General features: G+C 35.7%; 5 protein-coding genes across 5 annotated transcripts in view; 1 reads left to right on the forward strand and 4 right to left on the reverse strand.

Moving 5' to 3' along the window:
• LOC109837408 lies at nt 350-4,784 on the reverse strand. The gene is made up of 10 exons (XM_020405643.1): nt 4,318-4,784; nt 4,123-4,229; nt 3,814-3,942; nt 3,597-3,693; nt 3,024-3,098; nt 2,859-2,941; nt 2,405-2,551; nt 1,988-2,060; nt 1,582-1,912; nt 350-661 (listed from the first exon to the last, which is right to left on the reverse strand). The coding sequence occupies exons 1-10, from the start codon at nt 4,550-4,552 to the stop codon at nt 586-588; spliced, it is 1,353 nt and encodes a 450-aa protein (XP_020261232.1). The 5' UTR covers nt 4,553-4,784; the 3' UTR covers nt 350-585.
• LOC109838661 lies at nt 7,289-8,641 on the forward strand. The gene has a single exon (XM_020407086.1). It carries the CDS (start codon nt 7,289-7,291, stop codon nt 8,639-8,641), a length of 1,353 nt encoding a protein of 450 aa, XP_020262675.1.
• Nucleotides 9,220-10,226, reverse strand: LOC109838662 (glutathione S-transferase T3-like). The gene is made up of 3 exons (XM_020407087.1): nt 10,194-10,226; nt 9,665-10,084; nt 9,220-9,561 (listed from the first exon to the last, which is right to left on the reverse strand). The coding sequence occupies exons 2-3, from the start codon at nt 10,082-10,084 to the stop codon at nt 9,220-9,222; spliced, it is 762 nt and encodes a 253-aa protein (XP_020262676.1). The 5' UTR covers nt 10,194-10,226.
• On the reverse strand, nt 11,212-15,481 carry LOC109837410 (surfeit locus protein 6-like). Its single transcript, XM_020405645.1, has 2 exons — nt 14,379-15,481; nt 11,212-11,382 (listed from the first exon to the last, which is right to left on the reverse strand). The coding sequence occupies exon 1, from the start codon at nt 15,396-15,398 to the stop codon at nt 14,403-14,405; it is 996 nt and encodes a 331-aa protein (XP_020261234.1). The 5' UTR covers nt 15,399-15,481; the 3' UTR covers nt 11,212-11,382; nt 14,379-14,402.
• LOC109837409 (alanine--tRNA ligase) overlaps nt 17,474-24,699 on the reverse strand; it is a 27,992-nt gene continuing 20,766 nt past the window's right edge. Inside the window, exons 9-22 of the mRNA XM_020405644.1 lie at nt 24,011-24,061; nt 23,832-23,927; nt 22,477-22,578; nt 21,919-22,041; nt 21,570-21,713; nt 21,400-21,471; nt 21,241-21,316; nt 21,023-21,165; nt 20,809-20,917; nt 20,522-20,709; nt 19,481-19,570; nt 19,158-19,340; nt 18,147-18,323; nt 17,474-18,060 (exon numbers count right to left, since the gene is read on the reverse strand). Coding sequence (XP_020261233.1) covers nt 17,989-18,060; nt 18,147-18,323; nt 19,158-19,340; nt 19,481-19,570; nt 20,522-20,709; nt 20,809-20,917; nt 21,023-21,165; nt 21,241-21,316; nt 21,400-21,471; nt 21,570-21,713; nt 21,919-22,041; nt 22,477-22,578; nt 23,832-23,927; nt 24,011-24,061 — 1,626 coding nt within the window. The 3' untranslated portion in view covers nt 17,474-17,988. The remainder of the gene's footprint in view (nt 18,061-18,146; nt 18,324-19,157; nt 19,341-19,480; nt 19,571-20,521; nt 20,710-20,808; nt 20,918-21,022; nt 21,166-21,240; nt 21,317-21,399; nt 21,472-21,569; nt 21,714-21,918; nt 22,042-22,476; nt 22,579-23,831; nt 23,928-24,010; nt 24,062-24,699) is intronic.

Here is a 24,699-nt window from a genome sequence, read left to right on the forward strand (position 1 = left end):
GAGAGATTTGTAATCCTACTTGTATTCTCTGATTTCTAATAGTAAGAACTCCCCCCTCCTTGCCCCGTGGACGTAGGCAACTTGCCGAATCACGTAAATATCTTGTTCTTGCTGTGATTGTGGTTTGCATATTGTTTGTGGTTTAGTTCGAGTTATTGTTCGTGTTGCCCGAGAAAGCTTCCGCTGCGCATAATATCTTCTGCAGTCAATACTACACTGGACCTTGTCTATTGCAAAACTAAGGAGTTAATTGCATGTAGACCCACGGGCCTATCTGTCAAATTCAAATTACAGGAGTAATAAGTTCCTAAAAGTGAATATTTCTGCGGAATCTATGTGCACTTAATCATTATCCCCTTCTTTCTTGCTCTTCTTCTTGTTTTTCACTTCTTTGCCAATAAATTTATATTAATACAAGTTTCAAGATAAGCAACAACATAGGTATATACCGTTGGCTGCTAAATTCTAAGTGCATAAGATTTCACATAACAAGAAAATCTCAATCGCTGGCGTCTGCGCAATCACCTTCTCCTATCTTTGATGCTGTGTTGCTGCATCCTGTACTAGATATCAAACCTGCATCACTCAGACTGTAAATATCTTCCTCACTTTCTTCATCCTCCTCCGGCAAATGGGACAAGCACCCGCCTCATCCGCTATCCTGCAGTATCAATAACTGACTCATGTCAGTCTCTACCTGTATGAAACCGATATTTTTTTATTAATTGCTGACAGACGATCCGAGTACTGTCACCAGATTTTGGATAGACCTCCCGTTGTTCTATTTGTTGAACTGTTGAAGATAGACCCCCCCAGAGTGAAATACGTTACATGTTTGGGAGTTTACTAGGGGAAGGGAAAGGAAGATAAAAAGAGGAAAGTAGATAGAGAAGGAGAGGGAAAATATAATACGTCGCTTAGGAGTTTAGTAAGGGGGAATGGGGGTAAAAACTTAAATCATTTTGTTTGGAAGTCATAATAAAAGGGAAGGGGAGTGAAGAGTTGGCCAATGCTTTGGTATGATAGAGGGTAAAATTGTCTCTATGCGTTAAAAATTTTATGATATGCTCTCTTCCCTTCCACTACCACCCGGCTCAGGGGGAATGAAATTGCCGAAACTTTTATAGAAACTTCCCCTCCCCTAAAGGGATCTAACTGCAATTTGGTGATAGTACAGGCGGTCTATCCGTAGTTAACCCTAAAGTTTAAAGGGTGGTTATGGGGTGTAGCTACTTCTCGCCCCTATTTTATTCTACACCAGATGTTTTTTTTTTTTCCTTAGTTTATAATCTATATAAATCTTGAGGGAATTTTCTTGGAAAATACTAACTCTGACCATCATGCATGTGATCTCATGGGAGCTTAAACACTAATGGACAAAACATGAGCCACCGGAGCCAGGCAGTGGCGGATCTACACAGTTTCTAGTGGTGTCACAGGACTCCATCGGATTGCCTATAAAGTATGTTCTAATAAAATTAAACAAAGATGATAAAATAGCTATACCCCAATAGTGCAAGAGGTGCATCTGCAAATAAACCAAATTTAAAAGAATGCCAACTTCATATATATATCAATCACCTTGTTGCGCAAGTGAAACATGTTGCACAATGCCCACAAGGCAGGAAGAAGCTATCCCTCTGAGCATCACAACAAATTGCACAAAGTCGACAGGTTTCATCAGCTTCTCCCTCATTTACCAACTTCGACGAAACAGTGAGAGGTTCTTCAACATCGTCACCATTGGAAACAGAATCATATGATGACCCCAAGCTTGAAGAATCATTGTCCTTATTTGGTAAGAGGGGGCGTCTTTCTGTTGTGATATTTGTATTCTGTTGACTAACACCGTTCAAGGAGCATAGAAGTAAAATGATCTTGAGGGTCAACAGAAACACTGTAGTTATCACACCTGAATGAAGATAAAAGGGATAGAATAAGAAAAAGGGTAGGTTTGGCATGCGGACCAAGGGAAAGTGCATTTTACCTGAACCGATAATGTAGGATGTCCACCGTGGGCCATACGATAGTTTGACATACCATTCATCGTTCTTTGCATCCTGAAGCCAAAGGCAGGTTACTGAGTATTGTAATGGAAAAATATCCAAGTACAAAAATGTTTACACTATTGCAGGCTATACGCAAATTTACTGATTTAGAGTATAATAAGAGGTGCATATTTTAAAGCCCATGTATATGAATTGATGATATTAGGCTACTTTTTCAGAGAAAAGAGTAGATATGCGAAGGTTATGAATTGAGAACATAAAAGGATTCTGATAAAAAATATTCATTGCAATTGAGGGATTTCAAAAGAAGGATCTGGCCTTCTGCATATTTACAGTTTATCTCAAATAAGGATCATAACAGGCCATACTAAATCATGCAAGATCAATTTTTATACCTGTTGTGGTCCAGATGTGGTTAGGATTGCAACACTCTCACTCAGAAAGAACAGCCTCGAAACACATAAACTGTGGCCTAAAAAGCACTTGTAATGTGCTCCTGTAGTATTGTACAAGAGAGTCTGAAATCTAAAATCTAAGCGAACCTGTTTTGAAAAGGGAAGCATTAACTTGGATAGAATTCAGTATACAAAAAGTAGTTAAATATTAAATACAGATACAAAATCAAATAGAAGATGGCATGTTAAGTGTGTTATCTATGACACCATTTCGAAATATTACAAATTAAGTTTGAAGAGACAATGTGAAGTTAAATATTGATACCTATTCCATGTGAACATCATGTACAACTATTTACTGGAAGTATTTAAGTCAAACATCACATTTACATGTAAATTGATGATGACAAATGCCTCACAAAATTGGGAAGCGAAGCAACAATAACCAGTTTACCTCCATTTCTTGTTCGTTGAGATTGCCAACAGCTATATAGTAATCAGAAGGCTTTTCAACGTTCAGCTGGATCGTATCATTTCCTATAATAATCAAATTGTAGCTCCATGAGGATAGAAATGAGATGTTTAATCCAACAAATTTGAAATATTACATAATAATTACCAGTTATTAGATTCCAAGATAGCTGGGTACTTGGATGGGATGGGTCCTCGAGCCATTGATTTAGGCTTTCACTACCTAAACATACCCAGTCCACAGAATCAGCAATTTAAAGGATTCTTTATAAAGTTAGTTTCCAACTTTCCATTTCTAAGTGATGAAACAAATGGAAAACTGCAAATGGATGAACGTTCTTGCGAGAATCTTATGATTATAAGATGATACATGAGATGTGTACCCTTCACAAGCATCAGTATTGAATCAATTCAACCAAAGTTGATGTCGAATAGTGGATTCACTACTTAAAAGTTTCGCTTACCTAAACCAAGGACAATGGTAAGAACATTTGCATATATACATGAAGACGCATGATGTTAAATAGAGGACATGCAATGCAAAGTTAAGCTGCTGCAAAACTTTCATATCAGCTTGATTAGTACTAAGAGGATAACTGACATTGGAAGATGATTGCTCTGACAAGTTATATTGTTCATGAAAAACTCTAAAACAACAAACACAAAGTAAAAATGCACAGTGTCAACATCGATATAACATTCAAAACAAGAGGACGCTTACCTTGGGCAACAACAAGGATCAAAGGCTGAGATGTGTTAGCTTTCACAGTGTAAGAGATATTAATTTGTGCTTTATCATTGAGATAATATATCCATTCCTGTCACAGTTTCATTAGCTAAACTGGCATCATTATTCATGAAGATAAAACATGAAAAAAAAATAGAACACACGAAAAGTTGCTACAAGTAGCTCAGATACAAAGTAGTAGAGTTCTTACCTTGTGGAAATTTGCGGGGATAGACACATCATAGTTTTCTGACCATGTAGTTTGTACATCAAGTGGTGGAGGCTTGGGAAATGCATAGAGCATAGCAACACCATGTCCAGTCTCTCCAACTGTTTTCACCTAGATACAAGAAAGTAATCCAAGCCAAATTCATTCTGAAGCATGTCGTCACAGTTCACGTCAACTCATTATAATCATTTAGTTAAAACAAATTTATCCTGCAGGTGGATCCAATTTATCCATCAAGAATTCGCAACTCTTCAATGAAATAGAAGAGGGGAGCTAAAAGTATATGCACACCTCTACGTCTTGCACGAAGAAGGTATTGGCCTGCACGAGCCTAGAGCAATTAGGACCCAACACAAGATCAACCGAGCCAAAGATGCCAACAATTGATACCAGAGAAGCTGCTTCCATTAAAATTACAAAAATAAATACCAATCCATCAAAAAAAAGCAACCAATTAGAGAGAGAGAGAGAGAGAGGATTTCTCACCGAAGAAGCAGAAAGTGAGGAGAATGACAATGCAAGGGAAAATGTCATATCTCGTGGTGGAGGGGGTCGAATTGTTCACTAAAACGCGGACACGGTACGAGATGGATGTACCAGGCGGCGATGGTGGTTCTTGATTGGCATGATGAGATGAGGAGGAGGAGGAGGAGGATGGCGGGAGGGGAGAGGTTATAAGGAGAGAGTCAAGAGAGGGTGAAAGAGGGATGACTTCGTCCATGGAAAAGGAGTGAGAGAAAGTGAGTAGTGATGGAGAGTGTTCATGGCTAGCTACTGTGTATTTTGGTTAGAGAGAGAGAGAGAGAGAGCTAACAGTCAATTTTGTGGAAGGAGAAGGGAGAATGGCGGGTGATAAGTGCTTGAGGGGGAGCATGGGCAGAGGAACGGTGGATGGTTCAAGGGAAGAGGAGGCTGGTAGTTTGGAGATAGATTATGACGAAAGAAATACTCTATATCCTACGAATTAATTATGATTGGCATTTGTTCAATCTCAACACATTCTTTTAAAAGGCTTTTATAATTATCAGGTAATGTGACGCATATTATTTTACAAGCTTGAAAGTAGTACTCAATCAGTAAAGATGGTCTTTGTTTGGTATTTTAAGAATTGAACATCAAATTAAATACAGACGGGTCTCCAAAATATTTACTACTCATCTCATCTCATCTCAAGGGCTTGATGAAGTTCAGGAAACGAAGTTGGAGCGCATCCAGGTTGATAAAGCAAGTGTTCGTCACTGGGGAATGATGTAATAATAGCCATCAAGAGACTCCATTTTTGCTGGAAGAAGGCTTAAAGCATCTCCTTTGGGTATTTGTACGATTTCATGCTTTTTCTATTCAAAAGAGGAAGTACGACCCAAATAAAAATAAGTGTTGAATACCAAGGACCTCATAAACCGTTTCCGGAGGCAAAGGAGACAAATCAACGCTCAAAAATAACATCCATCATTAAAGAAGTCTCAGGCTCTCAAGCAAAATCGTTCTACTCGAAGTACAACTTCAGATGGAGCAACGCGAAAAATCAAGAATTTATAACAAAAGCGCATTCGGTTCTTTCGTTGCTTCGTTTTGTAATTAAGCATAAAGTGTGATCTGTCATGCTCTCAGACATCACACTAACTTGAACACAGAAACAGCAGAGAAAAGCTCCCAAAGGTGTTCAGTATAACACCTAGGGGGATTATTGGTTGGGACGAGTTCCGGCCGAATAAGATAATTGTTTTAATGGAACATTTTTATCCGTTTGGGATATTTTGAGTCGAGTAAAGTGGAATAAGTTTGGATAATCGGACATTTTTGAAGCTTTGATATAATATACGAACAATATATTTGATATAATATTTTAATAATATAATATTTAATTTAATATATTAGAATTTAGTATCATAGGATATAATGTACTGTATAAAATACTATAATAATTTATTTTATTTGGTACAATATTATTTGAAATACTACATTATAATTAGAATAAGATAATATTTTATGTTAATTACTATAATATATATAGAATATCTAAAACATATTATATTATAATACAATGATATATTTCATTATATTAATATAATATATGAATATAATGTAATATAATATCACCAGATGACATGATTTATATTACTATTATATTATATCATTAAATATAACATTCTAACATATTCAATAATTTTAATATAGTTATTATATTATAGTATATTATTATTTTGGTTTAATATAATACAATATAATATCATGGCCACAATTAAATATTAACTACAACTAGTATAATATCTTATATTATAATATATATTATTAAAATATTCTATTATCTTATAAATATAAAATAATATTATAATAAATATATTGTACTATTTTTGATATAATATAGTATGTGATATTGCATAATAATATATAATAGAACAAATTATACATATAAATTAAACTACAATAATATTTTATTCTATTACATGATGATATAATATAATATAGTGAATATATTATTATTTTATATTTTATATGTGTCATATATATTTGTAATATAATTAGTATGCATTAGTCAAGTTAAGTAATACGAAAGATTTCAAGAGGATTCCAATTGCCTTCAAAGTGGAACATGATTGCTCCAATGTGGAGGATAGAGCAAATCTTTATTATTAGGGCAAAAATTTTGTATATGAGTGGGAAAATTTTATCCCAAGTGTTGAAATTGTCCCACTAGTGTTCTAACAAAGCAATAACACCAAAATGTAGTCTGCATATTCCATTATTATCATTACAATATAAAGTAGAATCCCCAAAAATCTCTCTCATTATCCTTCTAAATTATCCACCCAAATGTCCGAATGAATAACCCCCGTTAGAGCACCCTGGACTACAGCATTGTGGGGTCTCGCATCGTCTAGCATGCACTAAGAGCATCTCCAAGGGTTCCCTTGGATGTCCCTTAATTTAGGGGGTACTATTGGGGAAGGGATTGGTTCTTCTCCAATGGTTCCCCTTAAAAACCCCCCTACCCCTTAATTAATTATATTTAGTTTTTTAATTTTATGAATTAAGATTTAATTAAATATGTAGTTTATTTATAAATGAATAAATAATTAAATATTAATAACTAAAAATAATTAATTAATTAATTAATCTAAATTAAGAAATTACTTTATATAATCATTAAATTAATTAATTAAATTAAAATTTAACAAATAACTAATTTAGATAATAATTAATTTATATAAATCGTGTTAAAAGTTAAATATTATTTTAATATTAATTTTATTTAACAATAATATCTCAACGATCATATTTCAATGGTCATATTCTAACGGTCATATTTCAACGGTCATATTTTAACGGTCGTATTTCAACGGTCGTTTTTTAATTAAATGTGGTCACTCCTTCTATAAATAGCACTACCAGTGTCCTTCATTTTCACTAAATTCAAATTCATTCAATTTTTTTAACTCAATCTTCAATATTATTTATGGCTAGTAATTTGTTACGTGCCTTGCTACAAGAGGAAGAGGATGACGACGATGATGATTATGCGACCTTATTAGCAATTGCATCTTTGGAAGAACACCACTCCAGCGAATGTCAAAGTTCTCGTCGTCGTGGTTCCATTCCAAGGCACGCTGTAATTCAACGCAATAGAGCTGAAGGTCACGAGAGGCTTTTTCATGATTATTTTAGTGAATCTCCTGTGTATCCAGCAAAACTATTTCGAAGGAGGTTTCGTATGCATCGCCCACTATTTTTGCGTATTTTATTCGCAGTGGAAACACATGATTCCTACTTTGTCCAAAAACGGGATGCTGCTGGGAAAATTGGTTTATCCTCACTACAGAAAGTAACTGCTGCTATGAGGATGCTTGCTTATGGTGTATCAGCAGATTCTGTGGATGATTACGTGCCGATTGGAGAAAGCACCGCTATAGAGAGTCTCGGCAGGTTTACCAAAGCAATTGTTGTAATTTTCGGTGATGAGTATCTAAGGTCACCAACTGACGAGGACACTGCAAGATTGCTTGCAATTGGCAACGGTGATGAGTATCTAAGGTCACCAACTGACGAGGACACTGCAAGATTGCTTGCAATTGGCAAACAACGAGGATTTTCTGGGATGTTAGGAAGCATTGACTGCATGCATTGGAGATGGAAGAATTGTCCGGCTGCGTATCATGGTATGTATACTGGTCACAACCACACTCCTACAATAATTTTAGAAGCTGTTGCTTCCTATGATCTTTGGATTTGGCATGCTTATTTTGGTTTACCGGGAGCTCTTAATGACATTAATGTGTTAGAACGGTCTTCCGTTTTTTCTCAACTTGCTGAAGGGCATGGTCCGACTGTTAATTATACAGTCAATGGTCATGAATACACGATGGGATACTACCTTGCTGATGGTATATATCCGTCATGGGCAACATTTGTTAAAACAATTTCTTTACCACAAGGAAATAAAAGAAAACATTTTGCTACACTTCAAGAGTCGGCAAGAAAGGATGTAGAGCGAGCATTCGGGGTACTCCAATCACGCTTTGCAATTGTGCGTGGACCAGCTCGCTCTTGGGATGAGAAAATATTGAAAAATATTATGCAAGCATGCATAATAATGCATAACATGATTGTTGAAGATGAAAGAAATGATGAGTATATCGACTTCACGTACGATGCTGCTGAGGAAGCCCCAACTATATCAGTGTCTCACAAACGTACAATAGATTTGTGTGAATTTATTCAGAATCATCATCGCATTAGAGACAGACAAACTCATTCTCAATTGCAATTGGATCTTGTCGAACATTTATGGGAACGAAATGGTGGGCTTTAGTAAGGGATTTGTATGCTGATGTAATATTAATGTCATTTAATTTAGTGTTGCAAGTAAAGACCTGTTAGTTGATGTAATATTGATGTTATTGAATTTCTATATTAATATGTGATCATATTTGATTTTTGAGAAAAGTTTCCATTTGCATAAATAGAACTTCATAAAATATTCAAATACGATACATCATCTTCAAGTACGATACAACAAGAGTAAATTGAAATACATAAGAGCACACTAAATATGATACATCATCTTCAAGTACAATACATCATCTTCCTTCTAATTTGAACTACCACCACCAAATTGCCTTTCAAGAATTTCCATCTTCAACTTATTGTAATACTCTACTTGCAATGGAGGCATGCCATCAGTGTTAATTGTCATAATCCTCTCATCTTGTTTCATCGCTTTCAATCGCATTTTTTCCTTTTTGATATTTTGAGCTTCTTGAGCGACCTGTAGTCTAGCTTGCTCTATCTTTATGCGCTCTTGCTCCTGAACATAAATTTGACCAAATAATTATGCTCTCTTTATTTCTTTTTCTTTCCGATCCTGCTTCATTTCATCAATAAACAACATCACTGGTGTAATCGATCCTGCTTCATTTCATCAATAAACAACATCACTGGTGTAATTTCAGAAGCCACATTCTTGTCTTTACCTTGTTTCAACCTTTCTTTTGCAGCCTTTCTTCCTATGGGCCTTGACGAACCCTCAGTAGGACATTCATCTTCCCTACAATTTATTAAATCTGGAGTTGCAGGAGAAGATGTAGCAGGACTTGAATTTTTTGACCTCTTAGATTTTTTCATTGAAAATTGGCCAAGCCACTTTGGATGGAACCTTAACTCATTCCAACAATGTAAAAATTGAAAACTTGCTCCTTGCATGCTTTGAAACATTTGCATCGCTTCCATAATCTAATTAAAAAATAAAATAAATTTACTAACATGTAAAAAGTAAAACAATTAATAAATTATATAAATCTAATCAGTTTAAATAATTTGAAGCCACAATTAGTACCTTGTCATTCTCTGTCACGTCACTTTGATTTCTTGCTTCAATTTGATTAAAACACCCACAAAATTTACTAACTGCAATTTGAATAGCGGACCAACGGTGCTCTAACCCTTTTTGATCACGATCGCTACTGAATGTTTTGTTTTCATGATAGTAAGTTGCTACTCGGTGCCAAAATGTGGAATATTTTTGCAATGTCCCTTGCACTGGATCAATGCTAGTGTTGATCCATGCAGATACAAGCAAGGTGTCTTCTTCGATCCGATATTTTGATTTTCGCATTGACTTCTTTTGCAATGGTATATCTTTTACCGTATTTTCTTCTGGTATGTCCGGCTGAAACGATTGCTCTTCATATTGATCTTCCCATGGATAATGACTAGTCATCAAATTGACATAATATGGATTATTATTTTCTGCCATCTACATCAGTATAAATCTCACATGAGTATGATTTAATTAAAATTCTCAAATTGTTAAAAATATAAGAAACATGAAGTGCAGTTATAATTAAACAAAAAATATAACCTACCTTAAATTGTAGTATATATGATGAAATAGAGGTAGAAATAATGAAAGAGTGAAGTGTGAAAGTGAACATCAAGGTAGTGCCTTATTTATAGGGTAAAAATTAATTAGATAGTTTTAAAAAAATTAGCTATTCTAGCTAAAAAAAAACAAAAAAAAAGCCTATACTAGAAAAATAGCCTGGACTAGGAAAAAAGCCTATACAAGAAAACACCCAATACTGCAAAGACAAAACCTATAATTAAAAAAGCCTATACTAGAAAAACAACCTACACTAGAAAAAAAGCTTATACTAGAAACACACCCTATACCACAAAGACAACCTATAATTAAAAAAATCCTATACTAGAAAAACAGCCTATATTAGAAAAAAAAACCTATACTAGAAAAATACTTTATACTAGAAAAAACAACCTATAATTAATAAAAAATATCAATAAAAAATTATAAGAGGTACATTTTAAAAAATATTAAACAAATTAAATTAACTATACATTAATTTAATTATATTATTTTAAATTAACTATATATTAACTAAATTTAATAACACATAAATTAACACTAAAAGAAAATATATTATTATAAAATTATAAGGGGAAGGTTAAGGGACTTTAACCTTCCCCTTAATCTAGGGAGAAAGTTTAGGGACTTGGGGTGTAGGGGGAACTTTTCCGGTCCATTGGAGACCATGTCCCTTAAAAACCCCTTAATTTAGCTAAGGGGCCGGATTTTTCCGGCCCCTTGGAGATGCTCTAACACCGCACAATAAAAAGGGAACAGTGAAAGAATAGACCTTCTTTTTGAAGTCACGAGATCGTCTTCTTCTTGAAATGAAGGTTAGGTTGTGTTGCAGATGCGTAAACACGCAACCTTAAGCTTGACCAACCTGGAGGCAATTAATGCAATTCCTACGTATCATTTACGTTCAAATGGAAAACAGGTAAAAAATTCATGGCAATGTAATTTCGCAAATGCGTTTGTCTGAAATTAATCTCTAAGCTGATTACTGCTTCAGAGCATCAATTATTTCAAATTTACTCTTTTAAGCAGAAGCAAAGTGAACAAACCAGAAAGTTTTGACAACAATCTTTTGTCAGGTTCACAAAAACACACAAATTTCAAGCGCTGTGCACGTGCATTTGCCTTCTTCCCACCATATCCCTTACTGAGAAACTGCCCATTCTATCTCTAACCTGAATATAAGCATATGCAGCTTGTTATACCACCAGAAAATATGCGATATTTAAGCAAACTGTCATGAATGGCGAATGTTCACAGAGACATTCACTTCGTTTGACACGCCTATTTGGTTGGATGTTGTTGCAAAAGCAAAATAACTTGAAAATGCAAGAGCTTTTGTTGCATTCAAGTGGAAGTCCGACAACAAAAGTTGGAACTAGATAATGGTGTAATGCACTTGGTGTTTCAACATCTCATGAGTCATAACCAAACACACCGTACAGAAGAAGATCACGATGCTTCAAATAGCATGTTGTTAGGTTAATTTATGTTTTTCATGTGGTCATAAATGTATGAAAAATATATATATATCTCCTTTTTTGCTTGAACATAATAAATTTGCTCACTAATTTCAACTTTTTGCTCCCTGCAATACATTTCCACGTTTATCCTCCTAAAGCAATCGTCTCCTTCACAAATAAGACTGAGAGTCATGGGCTCTCTAAAGCCTAGGGATGTTAAACCTCAACTAACCACATTGCCATAGAGCAGTATATAGGGGACACAACCATTCGAATAAGTAAGAACGAAAATAACACCTACTCAAGCTACCCACCTTCAAAGTCACTCATGTAGAAAGAAAACCAGTTATAAAAGAATAGCAACCATACATACAAACAGGCATTCACCAATAACTACTCATGATTACAGCCACAACAACTAAAACAATTATTTCTCATGCACATATTCACTGTATTCCATTCAAAGAAATAAATATGTAGAAGGAATTCTCATTAGACACGCCTTGCTAATCCCTGATGTCCATCGAGCTTAAAAGGCTTCAGATCAATTAAAACAAAATGAATTATCCGCTATTTTAAAACCAAAGTCATAAATAAAAACCGTTAGTATAAAAGTTCAAACTAGCAATCATCCAACATATTTGTGTTTACACTTCATAGTTAATGCGTTGACAATAGCAAAGCACATAACTTGCATAATACGACCATAAAACAAACTTCAGGTATGAACTAGGTTAACTCGACACTTCATCTAGGCTCACGAACCGTGTCTGACACTTCCTGCAATTGTGTTTGACACTTCCCATACCTGTGTCCGCGTTCGACACTCCTTCGGCAATTCTTGAATAAATACATACATGTATTTAGACATGTACTCCATTATATATACATGTTTTAGTTTAAACACTCGTGATATACTTCTTGGATGTATATCTTACCCTTCACCTCAAATTTCTGCATTTCGTTAGGACTTGGGTGGGGTTCGTTTCAGCCCGTACACAATTCATAACTATGATTTTAAAGGGTCATTTGAGTATCTAGTCAAAAATTCCAATATATAATCTACTCTATAAATGAAACATAAAATGTTCTAGTTTAAACACTCGTGATATGTACTCCTTCGGCACTTCTTGAATAGAGACACACATGCATTCAATTATGTGTGTGTGTGTGTGTGTGTTTTAGTCTAAACACTCGTGATATACATCTTGGATGTAACTCTTACACTTCAACTCAAGATTTTGCATTTCGTTGAACGTGGGTCGGGTTCGTTTCAGCCTGTACACTATTCGTAAGTATGATTTTAAAGCCTTGTTTGGGGGCATCTGTGTAAAAACAAGTGGTTTCCAATTTATAATATACTCTATAAATGAAATATATAAATGTTCTAGGCATTTTCGTTCTCATAACATATGAATGAAAATACAATATGGAATATCATATAAATTATTAATTTCAAGATGTATGCGTATAGTCATGTCCCCATATCCTACCTTTTACAAATTTGTCATGTGTCCTGTATCTACACCTGTGTCTGAGTCCGCACCCGCACCCGTGCAACAGAAAATATAACAAACATTCCAATTATCCTACACCCTACAAAATGTAATCTAGCAAAAACAATAACAGTTTCCCTCACTTCTGCTTGTGTACTCATTGATATACCCCTCCTTTCTTCCTAAACCCTACAAAATGGAATCCAGCAAAAATGGGGAAGGAATTCTCATTTGATGTCCCTTGCTAATCCCCCTATGTCCATCTAGCAAGGTTTCACAACAACTAAAACAAAATGGGTCTTTCAGTATATTAGGACCAAACTCATACAATAAACTAACAGCAAGAATTTATAGAAGTTCTAGCTAGACATCATCAAGATAGTAGTGTAAACACTTCATAGTTACTCTAATTGAAAAGGGCTAAAGCACGAACCTTGCATAATTTAACAATAAAACGAACTTCAAATGTAACAAAGATTTCAAAATTCCTACACCCTATGAAATGTAATCCATCAAAAACAATAACAGTTCCCCTCACTTGTGCTTGTGCTTGTTTACTCACTGATACACCCCTATTTTCTTCCTAAAACCCTACAAATGCAATTCAGAAAAAAAAAAGGAAAGGAAATCTCATTGGATATCCCTTGGCTTAAAGCGCAGCCCCCCCCGCCCCCCCCACCCCACCCCCCACCCCCCCAAAAAAAGCCATCTAGCTTAAAAGGTTTCACATCAACTGAAAATGTAATCCATCAAAAAACAATAACAGTTCCCTCCACTTGTGCTTGTTTACTCACTGATACACCCCTATGTTCTTCCTAAAACCCTACAAATGCAATTCAGAAAAAACAGGAAAGGAATTCTCATTGGATATCCTTGCTTAAGCAACCCCCCCCCCCCCCCCCCACACACACACACACACAAAATGCCCATGTAAGCTTAAAAAGGTTTCACATCAACTGAAAATGGGTGTTTCAGTACTTTAAAACCAAACTAATATAATAAGCTAACAGCAGGTAAAGAATTTATAAAGTTGTAGCTAGACATCATCAAGATACTAGTGTAAACACTTCATAGTTAATCTAATTGAAAAGGGCTAAAGCACGAACCTTGCATAATTTAACAATAAAACAAACTTCAGATATAACAAATATTCTGAAATTCATATACCCTACGAAATGTAATCAAAGGAAAAACAATAACAGCTCCCCTCACCTCTCAATCACCAAGCTCCTTCACTCAGTTAACATACCCCTCTTTTCTTCCTTCAAACCCCGGCCTCATGAGTTTCTTCTCCCTCTTCTCGATCTTCCTCATCTTCTTCTGATGAGCCCTCTCTTTAATGTTACCAGTCCTCGTCTTCTGCTTCTCATTCCTCACGCTCTCCCTGCTCTCCACCCTCTCCTTCCACTTCTCAGCATGTTTCTTCTGCCTCTTCTTCTCCTTCTTTATACTCTCCTTCAAAAGCTTCGGGTCATCGTGCACCTTCACTCCCATAGCCCGGCTCTCCGCTGCCTTCCAAGAATGCTTCTTGGCTACAATCGCGCCCTTTTCCGGATCCTTCTTCAACTCTTCAAGCTTCCTCGCCTTCTCCAGCTCCTGAGCCTTGGACATCTTCTTCTTCTTCCTCCTGCTCCCATCCTCATCCCCAATCTTCACTTTCCCGAAAGTAATGTCCGCCGCCACGTTCTCATCTTTCCCCTTCCCCTTCGTCTCCTCCAGCGACTTCTCTTCATTCTCCCTCTTCCTCTTCCTCTGATCATTCTTCATAAGGTCGTTCTTCGGCCGAGTATTACGACCAGACCGCAGCTCCTCGATCCGACGGTGGAGGCGCTGGCGAAGCTCCTCATAGGTAACCGATTTCTCCTCGGGCTTAGGGTTACGGTTAGGGATTTCATCGTCGCCAGGGTTATCTTCGTCGGGTTTGATGGATTTCTGGAGGAGGTCGAGGGTGGATGAGGGATTCTCGGGGTTGAACCGATCGCGGCGAACTTTCTTGAGATTCTCGCGGGATTGCTTCTTCAGGGAGGCCTTGGCGGCCTTGCTGAGGCCCTGGAACCATGGCCGCTCGTCGGCGTCGGGGATGGGGAGGAAGAATCTCGCAGGGATGAGCTTGACGAGGTCGTCGATGAAGACGGAGGTGTCGTCGATTAGGGTTTTGAGGGGTTGAGAGGTTGCGGGGATTGAGGTTGTGGGTTCTTGAGAGTCGATTTTGGCGCTCGACTTCTTCTTCATTGCTAGGGTTTGTTTTTGGGTTTGGGGGTGAGAAAAGAGGAGGGCTGCTGGAATTAGGGTTTATATAGGGTTATTTCCACTTTTGGTACCGTAAACGATATATACGCTGTTGTGACTTTGATATCTCAATATTTTTCTTCGACGCTTTAAACTTTTTTTTTTTTTTTAAATGATAGCGCCTTGATAACCAAAAGTCTTTTTTTCTGGCACTTAGATATTTCAAAGTTTTAAACTTTGATATGTAATGTTTACATGTTATGGGATATCAAAGTGTTAAAAACAAAACTTTCAGATATCAAGTTTAAAAGGTGTACATATTGGGGTATTAAGGTGTAAGAAAAGAAAAACATGGAGATAACAAAGTTTTTTTTTAAAATGTTGTGAACTAAAGTATCAGAAAAAAAAAACTTTTGGATATTAAAATCAAGAATAAAATGATCAAGTTTCCTTATAGTATAACTCTCATGTTTCCCCTGAGTATTAGTTTGCCTATTTTACTTTTTAAACTATGTGAATATGTGTAATATGTTCATTTTGTGAGAGCCAACATTTAAATATTTAACAAATTAATAACGTGATATTTTCTTTTACTTTCTTGTATTTTCTGTGATTTAAAGAAATAATGTTACATTTGCCAAAAAAGGAATAAAAGTAAGAAAAAGCTTTGGGAAAAAGTAGTTTTTTGGTTGATAAAAATCCATGAAGAAATACAAAAAGACCGTAGTCACATCATTGATTTGTTAAATATTTAATTGTAAGCTCACAAAATGACCATATAAGATACAAAATAGGTAATATTTCACAGGTGAAGTTGAGAATTAACTAATACTTTAAGAATGACTTAATTATTTTGTCCTAAATTTATGTGTAAACTTTAGGGTATAAAAGTGCAAATATATAGTTAGAGGCAAATTTTTTTGGTTTCATTTTCTTTTCTTTTTTTTTTTTTCATTGTGTTTTTCTGATATATGACCTCCAATTCTATTTATTTACAATGAGTCTCCGTAAACATGTATATTTTAAGTCTCTCTCAAATTTAAGTCTATCAGAATAGATCTTGTTAACTCCAATAAATTCAACCACAGTTGGTGTTTCCCATTATTCACATCAACTTTAAATATTTATATATTTAAAATATGTTGTAATGGTAAAATCGACACATATTTTGGAAATCCACTTCCCAATTCAATTGAAGACTATGTGGCCTTAACGAAAATAAAAATAAAAATACTCATTGTACCAGGGTCCAACTATTCACACTCCCAAACAGTAACTTTGGGGGTGTGTGAGGACTAAATTGCCATTCTCCCAAACCAAACCAGGCCAAATCCATTCCAGAAACACCCTCAACATCAAAAGGGCATTTTCGGCAATCCAACTCCCAAAATTACTGTTTGGGAGTGGATATAGCAAACATGATTGTACCATTACCAAGTTGTAGGAAATCCACAGACTACAAATCATGAAAAATTAACACTCTAGAGTCTATTGGATTTTTTCCAAAAAGGAAAAAAAAAACTCGAGTACCCTCTTACATCTTTATGTCCTGTTGATACAGAAAGAACGTGTCTATTATCCAAGATTTGGTAAACAAAAAGTGACAAATGTTTAGATTTAAGTAAATAAAATTAAATAATGTATAAGATAGTAATCATAGTATTGAGACACTCTAATGAATGCAGTAGAACAAAAAGAACCTAAATTAGTAGCAAAAGGAACTGTATGCAGCTCAAAGATTTTGTACACTTTACCCTATCCGCAACATGTAACAAGTCATTGAACACAAACATAACACATTTTCAACTTCACAGGGTATCCATGAACACAAACATAACACATTTTCAACTTCACAGGGTATCCAACCAGGCCGGCCGACGAAGAAATGCCTGGCAAGCAAACTTTTATTTTGCTTGATAAGTATATCAACAAGGCAGCTCAACATATAAATAAGAAAGCAAAAAAAATCCTGTGACTTTATTTTTGTTAACTAATGAAGACACCTTATACCTTCCAGGGTCCTAGCGCAGCAAAATAAGCAGGAAAAAAAATGAAGCCAGCCGTGGAGCTCAGTTTACAAAATATCAACATAGAAATCAAGATTTAATGAAAATCTGTTGCCAGCGGATCTTATTAAATATTTCTCCCATACAACATAACATAGGAAAATACCAACGCTGCTTATGGTTACAAACGTCTAATGTTCGGTTGTGGGTTTTTTTCCCAATAGCAGCTATGTGAGATCATCTAAAACGTTTGCCATGTGAAAGAAATGTTAAGAGACAAGCAAATAACGCCGCAGCAGACAGCATCACGATTTTGATAGGAACTTCAGAGAAACCATACGATGGAAAGAATTAGAACTTTGAATACAGAATGTCAACTAGTTAAGATAAATAGTGTCAGCTGATCAACATTAACGTTCTTACGGACAGTGTGTTGCGCATCAAAATATGACCCAAATTGCATATCAGTAGATATCACATCCTCCAATCTCCAAAGAAGCAGATTTTGTTTTTCAATCTCACTGTAATGTTGCCAAAATCGTAAGAACCAATAAACCTCTGGGACCAAATATGACTCCAAGAGACAATTACTTCAACTTCACTGCAGCAAATTTTGATGCAAGATCCATGGCCTCGTCAACTCCAGTTGCATCGCTTCCCTGCAGTTGGATAAAAAAGATTTACCAGAAAATGAACACTAGGATTTCGTTGCAAATATATTTTTTTTCTTTAAAGAATGTTTTACCTGTCCTTGAGCCACGCCATTTTTACCACCACCTCCTCTCCCTTTAATAGGTCCCATTGCAGCAGTCAGCCACTCTAACACAGCAAGACCATCCTTCGATCTATTGTTTGGTACTCCAGCATACACAACTGCCTTGTTAGAGGCTTCATCAGAGCTAAACACCATAACTGCTAGTCCCTGTGATATCCATAAAAAAGGTAAGTGATGTGTAATTATAAGCAAACATATCTATGGTAAGAATATCACACCCAAGATATTCTCATTATATCCAATCAAATACCCCACCCATTAACCGCACTTACGCTTGCACAGAGAATATATTGAGAATCATAGTCATGTGTACTATGCCGTTAGACAGCTATAATCGCCTGAGGTAAGTGATTTTCTTAAACAGGAAGAGAGACAGGAAATGTAAGATTGCAAAAAAAAAATTTGAAGAAGTTTTGACATGAGATTGATAAGTGAAATTTCAAATTGTATTTCAGTGCGGTGTTAATTATCTACTTCAAAATCAACGCTGTGGAAGAGGACGTCTCCGAAGCTATGGAACACCCACAACACTTTTTCAAAGACAGGAAATGAATTAGAATGCAACAAGGACAGAGTTATCAACCCTTTTTTCCATGAGTTTAAGAACTGCTTCTCGAACAGCAGTAGTATCAGAACCGACATCTACTCAGGTGATACAGAAAGATTTTCCTTCAGAAATAGCACCCTCAGCAATTTCAGAAATAACGTGTACTATGTCGTTAGACAGCTATAATCGCCTAAGGTAAGTGATTTTCTTAAACAGGAAGAGAGACAGGAAATGTAAGACTGCAAAAGAAATTTTGAAGAAGTTTTGACATGAGATTGATAAGTGAAATTTCAAATTGTATTTCAGTGCAGTGTTAATTATCTACTTCAAAATCAACGCTGTGGAAGAGGACACCTCCGAAACTATGGAACACCCACAACATTTTTTCAAAGACAGGAAATGAATTAGAATGCAACAAAGACAGAGTTATCGACCTTTTTTTCCATGACTTTAAGAACTGCTTCTCGAACAGCAGTAGTATCAGAACCGACATCTACTCGGGTGATACAGAAAGATTTTCCTTCAGAAATAGCACCCTCAGCAATTTCTGTTGCTGCCTTCACTGCTTTTTGGATATTTTCCTCTCCGATCTTCTTTTTGGCCTTCCTTACTTTATCCTGGTTTTAGAGATCACATTTCATCAGGCATCAACTTTATAATAAATAATAAGCTATTGAACAGATGACAAGGATGAAACAGAGAGATTTTTTAGGAATGTCAGGCATAAAAGTAATTGTTTTGTAAAATGTTCACAAACCTCCAGCTGGGATATCCTGGCCCGGAGATCAGCTTTTCTAGCTGCAGGAATAGCAGCCGCATCTGTCTTACTCTTCAGGGATGCAACTTTCTGCCAAGCAAAAAAAAAAAGGAAAACCGAAATATAAGCCTCAGTTCTAAGGAAAGAAATGTACTGTCTCTGAGAAGAATTCAACATTCTGTAGAGAGAAGCAATTAACTGGCATACAGCAAGCTTTCTTTAGTGTAGAATAGTAAATGCATCTTTCTGAGCGGCTGATGTGAACTATCATTTTGTATGTGGAAAACAGTTTGCTTCATTTTTTGGCTGGTATTGGAGCAAAATAGTCTTTGTATCGCATTTAAGTCCAATTCCAATAAAAATGTTTCTGGGAATTGGGATAAAATTTCTACATTCTGTTTTGCTATTTTTCTTGTAGACAAATTTTGGATGCATGCTCTTTTACTTCCTCTGCACGGATTTAATCCTAGATTCATATGCTTGTTCCTTGAAACTTGGTTTCAGAATCTCTTTGCAAACATAACGATGAAAGTCTGCCACACAATATGTTGTAATCTTTATGATTTGTTGCTTGCATCTTCTACTGCTTTTAGGTTATTTTCCATACGTACCTTTTTAACCCAAACAAAAAGTTATTGAGAAAGTTGCTATGAAGCCAGTTTCGTTGTTCTGGATGTTAGTTGGATGTGTCTTTGGTTTCTGTAATGTTGAAATCATTGAGAATATAGTTACCATGGGCTAAACTAATAAGGTGGATGATATTTTCATTGAGGCAAATAAGTGCGGACAAGAATTAGATTAAGTTGTATAGAAACATTAATAAGATGATCAAAGTTCACATAACCATATTATTGAAGCAAATAAGTGCAAACAAGAATTAGATTAAGTTGTATAGAAACATTAATAAGATGATCAAAGTTCACATAACAATGTGCACTCCGCTTCAATATGTTAAAGGTATATTACCCATGTCATTTATGCACCAATTATAATCTTACGTAACTCATGACTTTCAAAGTTACCACTGCCATTTTAGAGTACCTTCTCCAATAAACTTCCTTCTGCTTTGGAAGCATCGGTTATTTCAGCATCAAGGGAGTCTGCCAATTCTTTTGCATTGGCGGCGCAATCAGTTGTAACAGCAGTCACCCTTCGAACGCCCTTAGCAATTCCCTCCTCAGATAGAAGGGCAAATGCTTTGGCCTCTCGAGTATTTGATATATGAGTACCTGGTGCAATTCAAAAACATTACTTATATAGAAGAAATACATCGTAGAAGAATACCCCAAATCAGCTAGACCATACGTTAATTTAGCAAAGGGATGTACCTCCACAAAGTTCGGTTGAGTATGACCGCCATTCCTTGCTCCCTGGATCTGCTAAGAGGTCTTCAACTTTGCGGCCAATTGATACGATTCTGACTGGGTCAGGATAAACCTATGCAGCATGCAAGATTTATTTTTAAAAAAACTATGCACTAAATGACCTTCAAAATGTGCACATTTGCTTAAGAATTAAGAATCATGTATTTTTAAAGCGTACTTCTCCAAATACAGCTCTCAATCCAGTTATACGCTTTGCAGCAGCAAGACTTGCTTCATTCGCGAATACATCTAGTTCATCTTTAATTTGCTTGTTCACAATTGATTCAATTTTTCTCAAATCCTCCGGGTGAATAGGTTTTCCTGTTACAATTAGAGGTTTAGGTTAAGGTTATCCTCTGTTTTCTGTTATAATGAGAGCACACGTATATGTTTTACCATGGGAGAAATCAAACCGCAATTTCTCTGGAAGCACTATGGATCCTTTTTGATCAACATGATCACCAAGAACTTCCTGTAATAGTATACAATGATAAGTACAGCAACACAAAACCTAGAAATGCAAACTTGAGCAACATAAACCTTAGATTTGCATACCTTCAGAGCAAAATTTAGCAAGTGGGTACATGTATGATTAGGGGCAATAAGGGTACGCCTGCCATAGTCAACCTGTTCCATTAACAGAGGATAGTTCATTTAACCAATAACTACAGATTGCTTTGAAGTATAAAGCAGCAAAGACACAAGTATTTCCAATTATATTTCACCTTGCAAATCACTTCATCACCAACTGACAAATTCTGGGTCCCTCCAGAGAAAGAACCAATATGAAGAACATATCCTCCGTACACCTGAACATTGCTAATTTGAATTGATCCAAATGAACCTTCAAGGAAACCAGTATCATATATCTGCAAGCAAAAAATTCATCAGTTAAAGTAACAACAATTTTTGTAGAATGCATGTGTTAAGTTGAACGTTATATCTTTTCAATGCCACAAAAAATGCCATGTTCAACAACATTCAAGATAAATACCATAAGCATAAAAGTTCATTCAGAGTGGATAAATTTATGAAGCCAACAAATGTAATGGTTTCCAAAAAGTTATGAAGTACCTGACCACCTTGTTCAGCATAGAAACTTGTACTTTCCAACACAATACCAATATCAGAGCCAGCAACAGCAGTCTCTATGAAATCAGCTCCTGTATAAATAGCTTTTACCACAGTTTTATGGTCCTAGTGAAGGGGGAAGAAAAGAATAAATATAAAATGACACATGTATAAAATATTAAAAATTGAATGTGTTTGTGAAGTTTACATACAACCAAAAAATGGTCAGAAACATCGGAGGAAAGATCAAGGAAAATTTTTCATGCAAACATTAGAAATGCAATTTGCTGCATCAATAAAATTAAGGAAGCTAGTAGAATCTCTGAAACTATCAATAATAGAGGCAAAAAATTGGAACAAAAAAGAATTGCACAATTTCCAAGAGCCATTTAATTCACGAATTAAGATAGGTACGGTTGAAAAATTATATAGACGGGGGTTTTAGGCATATGTTCTCATCATGTTCGTACTGTCCTAATTCAAAACTAAATTGTGATAATAAAAACAAGATTCTAATTTGACAACAAAAATTTAAATCGTAATGATTTCCAGAACGCTAACCTTGTTCCACGTAAATTTGTAACTATCATCCGTTGTAGTCACCCCCTTCTTGTGCAACACTGATGTAGCATCAGCATCCATAACTATTGAGTCACCAACTGCCTGCCAAAAAGCAATTTAACCATAAAAAATACAAGAAATAAACGAAGCATTACTAAAGCACCTAGCGTTTAATGAAAAACTTCCAAGAGAAAATCAAGCTCAGATTGATAGGTTATAAATCAAATTTGATAATCATAAATGCTACAAACATATGGCCAATGCGCATATGGATCCAAATTACAGTATAAACTGACTTGTGTTGCACATGAAAACAAACGACACCAAATAATTACAATACAATACAATCTGACGAAGGATGCTAATTAAGGATGCAAAATAAGCTATAATATTGTGAATTAAAAGATTCAAGTGTTGATAATAAGAAACTGTACTACTGATTAAAGGTGCAGACAGTCTACCCTTGTTCTTGCTCGTAGCTTCTCAAATATTGGAAGATCTTACAACAATCTCTTCTGAGTAAACTACCTAAGACCGAATGCCTTCAGCCATCTATGTTCCGTTCAGTCTCTTTCGGAGTACATATATTAACCGAATATCAGCAAGAGACAGCTCAGCTCAGAAGCATGGTTCTATTTCTTTCCTTGGATTTTATCTTCGCTAGTCCTCTACCAAGCATCTTTCTTCAAAATTGAAGAACGTGGATCCCATTGACAACCACTGTACCATTTGTCCAGTGTTACTAAGTCACTGGTCTTCTCCTTGTTTCCTTAATTCTGGCTCGACTTCATATATAGCTTACTCCTGCTTGAGTCTGTAACTGAGTCATTTGTTGCGCCTTCTTTTCATCACATACCAAGGGTCCATACTTGATCGCTAGGAAGCTGCCTGCTGCCCCATAAAGCACTACCCACTTCTGTCTATTTCTAAGTGGCTACACAAGTCAAATTCATGTTCATGGATAATTCCTCATGCATGTGGCATGAAAGACAAATTTAATTTCTGACAATAATGATCCTAAAAGTGTGATTGAACCTGTTTTATTTCACGTGAATAAAATCTTCTAAGTGACTTCTATCTAAAACATCACAGAAAATACTCCTAATTTATGCAAGTGAGCTTGTATAAAAGTGTAAGCTAATATTAGCTGAATATGCTACATAAATGATAGGAATAAAAATGAATTATTCTCCATACAGCGTGCCAAGAAAATGGAAAAAAGCAGCAGAGCTCCATGACTAGCATTGCCTATAAAAATAGACACCTTCAATGGCACAACTTAAACCCATACGTAGAGACAGAAACATAATCAACGAGAAGTAAAAGGTATGAGATATAAGATACAGAAAACATACTTTATTTCGAGCACTTCTGGCTTTCTGCCTGGCTTCCTCCATTGCAACATTGAAACCTTCGACATCAACCATTAGACCCTTTTCTTCAGCCATTAGCTAATAGGGAGGTAATAAAAGGGAAAAAATCATTATTAGAAGAACAAGTTCCTACTACTTAGGCAGGTAAGGATGCATATTACCTGTGTCAAATCTAATGGAAAACCATATGTGTCCCACAAAACAAATGCATCCTGCAACCAAGAAAATCAAATTAGATAGTAAGATATGCACAAAAATTATACATAATGACGGACAATTTTCAAGTAGATTCTAATCAGAAGCTTAAAAGGAAGGGTAAATAAAATTTATGGACACCAGAAAAATTAAAATAAAATGAGGAAACATTTCAACTACGCCAAATACTCATTTCATGAACTGGGACCGATCTGAAGCAGAAGGAGCAAACTCAGCAAGTTGAAAGGGAACAAACTTTTCCAATTAATCTTAATCATGTGACTGATGATAGAAAAAAAAATTGCCAATAAGGGACCAATGGTATAAATTGAAAATGCGACTGCAACCACGAGAATAATACTCCTGTTTTGTCACCCAAACAATAACTAATGAATTAACTGTTAAATTATTCAGTTCTAAACATGCACAAGATTTCAAATACTAAGTAAGCATCAAACTAGATTTTTTTTATATGGAGTTCAGGACTGAAAAAGCTGATACATTAAGGAACACGTCTCATATACATCGATGAATAAAGGAAAGGTTTATTTAAATGCTGATGGAGGTTTATTTTCTTCCTTCTTTTTTTTCTTTTGCGTGTGTTTTTTTTTTTTTTTTTGGGGGGGGGGGGGGGGGGGGGGGTTTTTGGGGGGTT

Source organism: Asparagus officinalis, chromosome 4 (assembly GCF_001876935.1).
Source record: "Asparagus officinalis chromosome 4, Aspof.V1, whole genome shotgun sequence".
Taxonomy (NCBI): domain Eukaryota; kingdom Viridiplantae; phylum Streptophyta; class Magnoliopsida; order Asparagales; family Asparagaceae; genus Asparagus; species Asparagus officinalis.